This window comes from Antrostomus carolinensis, unplaced genomic scaffold (assembly GCF_000700745.2).
Source record: "Antrostomus carolinensis isolate BGI_N321 unplaced genomic scaffold, ASM70074v2 scaffold55018, whole genome shotgun sequence".
Taxonomy (NCBI): domain Eukaryota; kingdom Metazoa; phylum Chordata; class Aves; order Caprimulgiformes; family Caprimulgidae; genus Antrostomus; species Antrostomus carolinensis.
In genome coordinates this window covers 5,694-16,133 of record NW_010331975.1, presented here as the reverse complement: position 1 = coordinate 16,133, position 10,440 = coordinate 5,694, and the positions used below count along the sequence as shown (strand labels likewise).

The 10,440-nt window shown below is 44.8% G+C and overlaps 1 protein-coding gene across 1 annotated transcript in view; it reads right to left on the bottom strand.

Annotated features, from left to right (window-relative positions):
- Nucleotides 1–3,038: 3,038 nt before the first annotated feature.
- CYP46A1 (cytochrome P450 family 46 subfamily A member 1) overlaps nt 3,039–10,440 on the bottom strand; it is a gene marked incomplete at its 5' end in the record, with an annotated part of 10,905 nt that continues 3,503 nt past the window's right edge. The window contains 8 exons of the mRNA XM_010173329.1: nt 3,039–3,367; nt 4,257–4,323; nt 5,225–5,313; nt 5,558–5,668; nt 7,542–7,626; nt 8,049–8,121; nt 9,242–9,304; nt 9,630–9,786. Coding sequence (XP_010171631.1) covers nt 3,206–3,367; nt 4,257–4,323; nt 5,225–5,313; nt 5,558–5,668; nt 7,542–7,626; nt 8,049–8,121; nt 9,242–9,304; nt 9,630–9,786 — 807 coding nt within the window. The remainder of the gene's footprint in view (nt 3,368–4,256; nt 4,324–5,224; nt 5,314–5,557; nt 5,669–7,541; nt 7,627–8,048; nt 8,122–9,241; nt 9,305–9,629; nt 9,787–10,440) is intronic.

Genomic DNA, 10,440 nt, shown 5'->3' with positions numbered 1-10,440 from the left:
ATTCTGTGATTCTGTACATGAGGTGTGGATGTGCTCCAGAGTAGCTGGGGTGAGAGGGTCCCCATTTCCCATGCCAGTGGTGAAGGGGCTTGCCTTCCTCTGAAAGACAGAGGCTTCTCTGGGTGTATGTCCCCTAAATGGTTCCCTCCTGTCCCAAGAGGTCTAGGCAGCAGCATTCTCCCTCTTTCTTGTCTATGGCATTGACATAAAAGGGACAAGATTAAGCTCGTGGGTTAGCATAAAAAACCTGGTGAGAAATCCTGGGGGGAACTCCTCTCTCTGAGCACACACAAGAAAGTCCTGAGCATCAGTCCAGGAGGCAAAGAGTTTTTAGGTCTGGGAGGAGGATCAAAGACACACGCAGCAGCCATCTGTCGGAACAGGAGGAAGACTTAGAAACCTCTGATAAAGACTCTCGGGAGCAAGTGTCACCACCAGTGCCCTCACCTTTGGGGTGTGGGCACTGCTCACCATCCTGAGCAGCCCGGCTTTGCAGTCCCATGTCAACACAGTAACCCTTTTGCATCCAGCCCCCAGGCACACCACACAGGGCTGCCCTGGGCTATGCCTGGGTGGCACCCAGGGAAAAATCACCCCCCCAGCCATTTCCAGATTTTTCTTTGTTTTGCCCAAGATCCAGTAAATGGAAAAGAAGAAAAGGAACTCCACCTACAAGCAGATGGGAAGAGGAGACAGACCTTGCTCTGCTTTTTTGCCTTCCCAGGCACGGTCCCTAGCAGAGGCTTTGGTTAAGACAATTGCTTGCCCCAGAAGTGAAACATGTTTTTCTTCCCCAGAACAAGGGAAAACTGTTCTTCTCTGTGCTGTCCATGAAAGCTGCAGCCCAAAGCTTCTTCGTGCCCTACAGCAATCACAGCTGGGTCTGCCTGGGCACTTGTGGCTTGAAGCTTCACAATAGTGTTTGGCAGAGGCTGTACCAGCACCCGGCTGGCATGCAGGGCTCCAGGGAGGAGGCTTTACTGAACCTGCTCCTTTTTGGTTTTGGCAGACAAGGGATCACCTCCTGGTTGAGGCTGCAGGACTAAACAGTGAGAGCACTGCAGGGTGTTTGCACAACATGACAGGACACTACCTGCTCCTGCTGTAGGATGCCCTGGAGGAGCCAAGACAGGTTGTCGCCTAAGAGAAGGAGCTGTCAATGCTGAGGAGCTCAGACCCTGTTGGGTGCACCGACAGGGAGAGCTTGCCATCTGCTGGAAAGCAATCAGCATTGACAGGCGACAGTCTGGCAAGAGCTCTCAGGTGTAAGAACAGCAGGAAGGCCTGTGTCAGCAGTCTCTGGAGAGCTGGATAACATCTGGGCTTACAGAGAGCAGGAAGAATATCCTCTGAGGGGGATAAGCACAGAGCAGGGAGCATCAGTCTTGGGCTGATGAGGTCTGACAAAACTCACTGCAGGGTTTCAACATGTTACCGCTCCCCCTGAGCCCTCCTTGGATGTTCCTGTCCTCATTGCTGAAGTAGCAGAAGGGAATGTGTGTTTGTACAATTGACACACCTAGACTCATTCATTAGTAGAGCAGAGCACTGGCACTGTGGTGTCTCGCATCTCCATAGCATGACTTGCCAGCACATCTGTAGAACTGTCTGTGTGCTGTTCACAGCTTTCCCCAGCACTCCCTACACCACCGAGATACTTCCCTCCCTTCAACATATCCTCAGGCTTCAGCCTTTTGTTACACCACCAGCACATCCAGCCCAAGTGGCACTGAGCATCCCACTCCCGACCGCATCAGCTCTCAGGAACACATGTCCAGCTGGAGAGTCCTCAGCTTTTCCCAATCAGATTTTATTAATGTCTTCAAGGATATAAGCAGATCTCCAGCATAAGGGATTGAGAAGTCAGTCTACTGAAAAATGGACTAAGCCATCCCTTGTAATACAGGTATCAGTACCTCTGGGTACAAGTTATATTAGTACATTGTATGACATCGCTTATATTATCAAAAGCTGCATCAACCTTACTGGCTTGTTGTCCCACTGCTGCAGCAAACGAGATGGTACACAAGAGGAGCAGAACAAGGGAAAGCTCTGGGACGTTACTCTCCTGGTATGGAAACCACCATGGGCACTTGACAGTGTACAGACTGTGTTCTTGCCCTTTTAATTCAAAAAGGTAAGAAATAGCAGCAGCTATTGTTTTGAATTCCCTGTATTTCATGATAGATGAGGCCCAAACTCACATTAGGTATCCATGTATTTCTGGAAGGTGGCACTTTCACACGATGGTTTTTTTTCCCCTAGCAGAGCCAGGCTGCAAACCTACAATTCTGGCACATCTGCTGAAGAAGGGGTGTAGGACCTTCTTCTGCCTCTGGCTCAACTTGCAGACACATTTCTTCAGCAGCAATATCATTTAAAGCAGCATTTGGTTGCAGGCACTTCCAACCCTGCTGTACCTACTAGAACAAGTGTCAATATAGCTTTGTGGTAAAACAGATGGAGAAAATTATCCAGGCAAAAACAAAATCAGCAAGACCACCCAGTGTCTCAGGAGAATAAGCACAGGCTGTGGGGAGGGGTAGGAGGAAGCAGGAGAGGCCCTTTCACCAGCATGGACTGGAAATCTATGCTCTCAATAATAATGGAAGACTGAATAAGTCAGAAGCAACAGGGAAAAAGTAGTGGCCTCAGTCTCTGATTTTTAGGCTTCAAATTGCTATCAATGGTTCTTCTCATTTAGAGAACAGATGGTGAAATTGCTTTGACCTAGAGAATATCTCCAAACTTCTCCTCCCAAGTCCAAATCTTGTGCTTTACTAAGTTTTCTGATTTCAATGTGTAAATAGGAAATTCCCTGAAAAAGGGCTTACTTAGACCATACTGTGTCATAAGTAAACTCAGTGGAAACTATCAACTGGAATTTGAGCTTAGGTTTGTGTGGAGCTCCACATATACTCCAGTGAAAGGATGTTCTTTTCCAAGTCTGATCAGAACCAAAGAGTCCCCCAGTAAAATAACAGGCTTTGCAATTCCAGGTATGCTTCCAGATCGAAGATGCTCAAACATACCTAAAGTGAGTCTCCTAAGAGTTTTCTTCAGTAAATGATGAGGAAGGCTAGGAAGAATTTCAGTCGAGTAATCCTCTAAAGGAGCCTGCAAAATCTAACCTTTGATTAGCATGAAGATCTTCAAAATCAGAAGAAACGCTACCACTACCATGGCATGCTCCTTTCCTGAGCAGTCACACCCGGCAGTCTCCTGCAGGGCTCCGTGGCTTTAATTTACACATTACTCCATCTAGCGGTCTACAGGTTCCAGCATCCTGTAGTTTGAAACTCTGCCCTGGTACCAGCTGGAATTCAAACCTCTGCAGCAGTTTTGCCATCACCACTTTTGCCTCCATCTGTTAAGAAAAAAATCAAATTTATCATCAGTGACAGCAAATACAGCTTGGATTTCAGCTACTTAAAAGTCAGTGTATTAGGTCATGCTGCTTTTTCAATACAGAGATTTTAAACTTAGATGTTACTCAATGCAGCTGACAGAATTTGGGCAGGAAGAACAGTCACCTGGGGCTTCCTGGATATGAAGACAACTGACAGGCACAAAGATCTGTCCCTGTGTTCATGTGCTAACCCTGTTTTGGAAATCGTAAGTAAAAACAAGCAATTTAACCTAAAGATTTTGAACACTGGTGCTTAGATGAACTCAACAGCATAGACCCAAAGAACTGGCCTCCTACTGTCCTTCCAAAATGCTCTCTGCCATGCTCAAGTAACCACATCCACATACGTCATTAAATTGTTCCTCTCATCCACACAGCCCCCTCCTCACCTCCTCAGTGCCAGTCCTGGCTTGTGACCTTCTGCCAGCTGATGTTTTCCCTGTTTTGACTCTGCCAGCTGCAGCCACAGGGTGGTCCCTAAGAGCCCCTGCACACCCCTCAGGTGTCTGACCTCGTTTGGCAAGGGGATGTTGACTGTGATCCCCATCAAAGGGTTTGGATTCAAGCAGGGTGACCCAGGACAGTTCGAGGGAGAGCAGCCTGCTGCTCCCTCCCCTGCCAGCACCTTGGCTGCATGTGGGCACGAGTGACATGGGACCTGTTCAGTACATGTGACAGTGTTTCAGAGACGTGCCCTGTCGTGGGCATGGTGGGCATATTCCCTCCAGGGGGAAGAGGGTCAGTGCACCATCAGTGTGGCCTTTGGTCACCCACCACCAGCCACGGCCAGCACACCCTGAGCTGGCCCAGTGCTCACTACAAAGCACTGTCCCAGGCCTCTGCTTACCTGTGCAAATGCCTGCCCGATGCAGGATCGGGGTCCCAGAGAGAATGGAAAATAGCAGTAATATGGCCTGCAAAGAAAAGTGTTCAAATCTGTCATTCTGACAGCTTGATTGTAAAGAAGCAAGCAAGCATTTCATCACAGCAGCAAGGAAATGGTCTAAATACTACCTCACCTAGCTGACTTGTTAAGACAACCTCCAAATTAACGTGTTTTTTTACTTCAGAGCAGCAATATAGCTCTGCAGAAAGTTTCCTCATCATCTCCTCTTACTATATGGCTCAGCTCACAGAGCTGTTTTAATGTGTGCAAACCTTACTTCAAAGCCGAATGTCAGGCATACTCCAAATGCTCTGTAGCCTGTCAAGCTGACCTAACAATCCACCACATTATTGCTTCTTTGGACAGCTCTGAACCATGTGAACAATGGGGCATTTGGTTCAGGAGACCAGACTAACTCTAGGCTGAAGTCCAACCCCCAACTCATGAAGTAGTTAGACGCAGGGATGAGCAGCAGCTGTTTAGGTCAGTGGTCTCTCCTATTGCAATCCCTCCTACTGATCAGGCTTCGGCTGACAGCCTGCAGAGCTGAACAGCATCTCCTGCCCCTCTTCTCTCTCTAATTAAGAGACACTTCAAGAACCCTGAACCAGAGCTGCCACACACTAAATGTCTGTATTGCATTAAGGCAAATATTCAACCTGGTTTTGACCCAAACCTTGATTTTTTACCTCAATATAAACATTACATAACATTAGTATTGGTCTTTTTTTGTAAGGTATTGTGTGGTATGAAGAACTTCTGAACAGAAGCTTCACATTATTGTTCTTTATTTGCATTTGGATAAGGCTTTAGCATTACCCATACTGCAATGGAAAAATAGTTTTATTCTACTTTCTTCCCCTTGAAATCTCTCCTTGTAATGGTGCCTTGTTACATATTTAATAACCTGAGAGTAAAAAGAAACTCACCTAGGTGCATCTTTGCTAAATCGGTCTGGATTGAAAGTGAGTGGATCCTTGAAATACTTTTCCATCCTTCCCATTATGTAAGTGCTGAACTGTCAAGAAAGAGTTTGTTTGCGTTAATCAGGAGCAGCAGACTGAAAATGCCACTTTTGTTGTCACAGGTACAAAACCGTAACTGCCTTCCACTCCCCAGGCAAAAAACAATCTAGAGTCCCAGTTCATACCCCAACTTTGGCCAAAATTTCAGAGAAGCCAGTAGAAATATGCCCAGGGAGGATTTTAGCACTCTGATACACAGATCCATTACATTTGGATTGACTGGTGGGTGGGACTCACAATGAGCATCGTGTCTGCAGGAATTCTGATGTTGTTGATGACATGCTCCTTCTCTAACCGGCGCACCGTCCCCGGGATGGGTGGGTACAGCCGCAGCGATTCCTTCAAAACCTGTGTCAGTGAAAGTACAAAAGATCTGTTAATTAATACAGTGTAGGAAGCAGAAATAAAATTAATTACCTCCCTATGGCCTTTTGCTTTGGCTAATGGGAGCTTCTGACTCGCGGAACAGATGCTGGTGTATCTGCCTTGGACTTCTGTGGGCAAAATATATGGCTAAGTCAGCTCCTTCAGGCCTGGTTCTTTCTTAGAACGGGTAAAATACAGAAAAAAAGCAGCAAAACCCAGAAGAGATACCGTGAATTGAACAAATCTAACACCTCGAGTCAGGTCAATAACCACATGAAAAAATACTGGGAAGCAAATTCAAAGGGCATATCCAAGAGTGAAGTTTCATGCCCCTGATGAGCTATTCTCGGTGCTGGCTGCCTCGAGGATGGGTGGCTGCTCCCACCTCCCTCCCACTCCCAGCACTGCACTCCCACTCCTGCCTTTGTTCTGCTTCTGCTGCTTGGGAAGCTGAGCTAGGTCAGAGCACCAAAATGACAAAAAACAAACTGGCCAAGGAAAATTAATAGGCAACAGTGAGAAAAAAATAGCATGAGAGCATTTCTTTTGGTGGCAGTGAGCTGTAAGAATGGCTTATTTCATCAAAGTGAAACCTAATTAACAGTGCACATTAACATCGCATTGCAAATGCAATTAATGGCATGTATGCACAAGTGGATTCATGAAAAAGAAGCGTGGACAAAAGGATTCAGAATTGTCTGAGCAACAGGAGAGAAGTCCCATGGTCTCTGATACTCCATGATGGACTGGCTCTGACCAAGGGTGACTGTGATTTCGCTTGTACGGATCCAAGTTTGTTTTGTTAAATAAACAATCTGCTTTGAGAGGCTCTCATGTGATCTGTCTTAAACTGAAAGGCTTAGATACCTCGTCCTAATTGGAGTGGTACAATTGTGATGGTGTTTGAAGAAGCCTAAGGAAACCTGCTGATTTCTGTAATCACACAGAGAAGCCTTTTCCTTATGAGAAATACACCTTTGAAATCTATTTGCTGTCAAAGCACAGTGGAATGGGATATGGCAAATGGTAAAACACCATTACACACCTTCACAGGGCAATTTAAGAGAAGAGCAATCATGGCAGATTACTAAAAATCACAGGGAATTTAAGGAGGAGGATAGCTGCCAGGACTGTGATTCAGCGTCTCCTGAGGGCTGCTGGTATCTCCCATCTCGTAAAAAAGGAAACATAATACAAATGGCTGGTGAGTAGCTAAACCCTGGCTTTGCAGTTCATTACCAACCAGCATTTCTATATATAAGACCTCTTTTAGGACCAAACTTCCTCCTCCCACCCCCCCGCCCACTAGTGACCGAAGAGGGTTTCAAGACTGAATAATAAGGAACTGAAATTGCAAAAAATAACCATAATTTTTGTATGTCCTCAAATCCCACTCAGTTTATGGCATGTGGAGAGAAAATAGCTAGAAATGCTTTAACAATAATCAAACAAAAATAGAGTTGTAAGCTTGGGAAGCACCTGGGACTCAAGAACAGGTTGGCCTTAAAGTTGCAAATCCTTCTTAATTCTCAGCTCTGGTTTCAGCTCAAACAGGCAGGGACTAGGCAACTCTGCTCTAGCTCCCAGCTTGGTAATAATTAAAGAAAGCAGTGAAAGAATAATGGGATTTTTGAAAGAAATTTGATGAGGATCCTTCTCAAAACAGCTGGGCTGCTGCAAATGGCTCATGGTACCTGCTTGCTGACCCTCTGGGGACAAACACAGTCAGGACCAAATACTGGCATGGCTCTTAAGATTTTAGAAGTGTGGGCCTCCTCTTGGCAGTCCCATGATATGACAAGAGTGCTACCAAACAGTTCTGACTGGCTGGTATTTTACCTCACTCCTACAGTACCTGCGATAAGTACGCGAGTTTGCCAAGATCCTCATAGTTAATGTCTTTCTTGGCACCAAGAACTTCATCCACTTCAGCCTGAACCCTGCAGTTAAATTTAAAAAGTGTTAGTTGCAGACACTCATTACTTGCTCGGCAAGTTGACAAACTACACTTTTTACTTTCCAGACATTGAGTTGGACTTTGACTCCCACCCTCAGGCAAAATGCCGACTGATTCCCAGCCAGCCTGCCTGAACTTGTGCCTCCTACCAGGATGGAGCAATGTGCCTACAGTGCAGCTGAATCAGGCAGGACGCGGGACCAGCTTTGTATAAAGGTTTTGAAAAGTGATTCATTCATCTTAAGCTTTTTTAAAATTTAAAATATGTCAGGACTATGAAACTGTTTATTTTGGAAGGGAGGCTAGAATTTATTGGGAATTGATCCTAGCTTTTTAATAATCCTTATAATTAAGTTTATCTTGAAATTAACAGCAAGTTGCGTTTGCAAACTGGAGTTCACCTACCTTTCCAGTATTTCAGGATGCTGTGCCAGTGCCATTACTGTAAATGACAACTGATTGGCAGTGGTTTCGTGACCTAATGACACCAAAAAAATGGTTTAAAGGTTAGCAGAAAATAATAATATGATACAAAGATTGCCTACTAGTGTGATTGTGAACAGGAAACTTTAAACATCAGGCCCCAAATGTTTAATTTCAAGTATGCTAGAAATTAAAGGATACACTAAAAGGGACGTAAATTCTACATAAGGAGCTTTCAAGAACAACAAGAACAAGACATAACTGGTAAAGATATGCGCTATCTTGCTCAACAGAAACCTGCAGTGGCTGCATACAGCAACTTCTGGGTATGAGCTCCCCAACAGGAGGACCAGCGAGGTTCAATATTTGCCTTGTCATATTATGGGGGACACAGCTCTGCCAAGAAGCAAGGATTTACTGGTTTTGAGGGAAAACAGAGCTTCTAACCATCTTCCTTTGAAATGGCTGCTTTATGTGGACAGTTTTCATTTTTTCAGATAGGCCTATGCATTATGTTGAAGCATTACAGAAAACAGACTTCTGCAAAGATGTACTTGTTTATTTGGGGCAGTAACATCTTTCTTGCACAAGAACACTGTTTTGACCTTGCTTTCTTAGGAACCTACATCCTACTGACTTGCAAGACCAATCTTTCTACAGTTTACCTCATGTAACATCTCCACCTGTTTTTCCTGACAGGCTTGACAGTGCCCTCTTCTACCAACTGTTGACCAGTGCTCTTAAGGCAAGAATGGCATTTAATTGTGTGTGTGAGGTGACATAAACACATGTGGGATACGTTGAAGATGCTTTCAGTGGGGTATAGCAGGACCTGGGAGGAAGGGCCAGAACCCCATGGGGAATAGTCTTGCACCCCAGTGGGCAGTGCTGCCCTCTGCACCACGGTTTGGAAACCACTGGCCTGGCACTATTTGCTGTGCTGATATGACTGAAGGAGGACAACTTATCATTTGCCTATGAGAAAACCAAGAGCTGTCTTCAGACCTTGTCCAGCTGGTCCTATGCCAAGTGTAATACTGCTGTCTTACAACCAAGTGACTCCTGGTTACAGCAGCATCACACAGAATGAACAAGGACACTGAACACCTAAAGATAGCCCAAAAATGAGTACGGCTTCCCACATGACATATCCAAACATTAAAATAGCTACCAACCTGCAACAAAGAAAGTGATAAAGTTATCCAGAATGTTTTCATCATCTCTAGTTTCCTCCAGGGCTGTCAAGAGAGAAAAGCAAACAAGATTAGAAAATGTCCCCGTGCCTCAACTGGAACAGACAGAATGTTCTGTCCTGTTTTGCACATGTTGTCTGAAGTGGCATCGGGAGGGGATGCTGAGCAGGCAGTTCAGTGGTGACTTTTTTTACATCTGATTTACATTTGATCCAACACAAAGGAATGGAGAATTTAGAGAGGAACTCTCACTGTCTTCAGCGTGACAAAACCCTCCTGAAGACATCAGAGGATGAAAGTTCAGATCCCCAAAATCTCATGGCAAAACATGCCACAGATGAATTAACTCCAACAGCAATGTGTCCCCTACCATCTCCTTTCAGTATCTGCGTGAGAATATCCAGCGTGGCTTCCTTCCCATTCCGGATGGCTTCTCTCCTCTGGTCAATGCACTCCTTCCCCACACGCCGCAGCAGCCTCACGCTCTCCTTGACCTCCTTTACCAGCTTCTGTTCCCCTGGCACATACTGAATACAGAATTTCTTTAGTCACTTTATTCCTTTTGCTGGTAAAAGATACTGCCAAGTGTTATTTTTCAAGTGAGCACCTTGTTTTCTGCTAAATGACATTTGTCACAAGAACATCTGTTCTCCATGGAAAAAAGTGAATGTCCCCAAGGTGAAGGGTTTGGACTGATGTCCTCCCTTGTCAGCACTGATGTTTTGAGCACCATGAGCAAAATTCCTCAACTCTTTACAGAGAGAAACTGCAGCATGCAATACAGAAACTCACCTCAAGGCCCAAAAAAAGAAAATGGGACTCAAAAAGCCTAAACTAAATTTTCATGAGAAACTGTGGAATGATATTTAATGTAAATATTTCAGATTACATCCATAACTTCCCAATATATGAATTTTGGTCAAAAATGTAACTTTTTTATGGTGAGAAAGTTCAAATTTCTTCCATCTTGAGTGAAGGCTGCCATCCTTCTTGGACAAATGGCAAAAATCTCAATTTTTGCAGTGATAAGTGTGAAAGTATAAAACCGTATGAGAAGACAACACATGAATGGGGAAAGAGAAGGCAGAAAGACAGAAAGGAATCATTAAACATTAACGTTAATTTTGTAAGTGTTTTGAAGCACTAATGAATTTTATCTCCATGGACATTGGAGGGAAAGA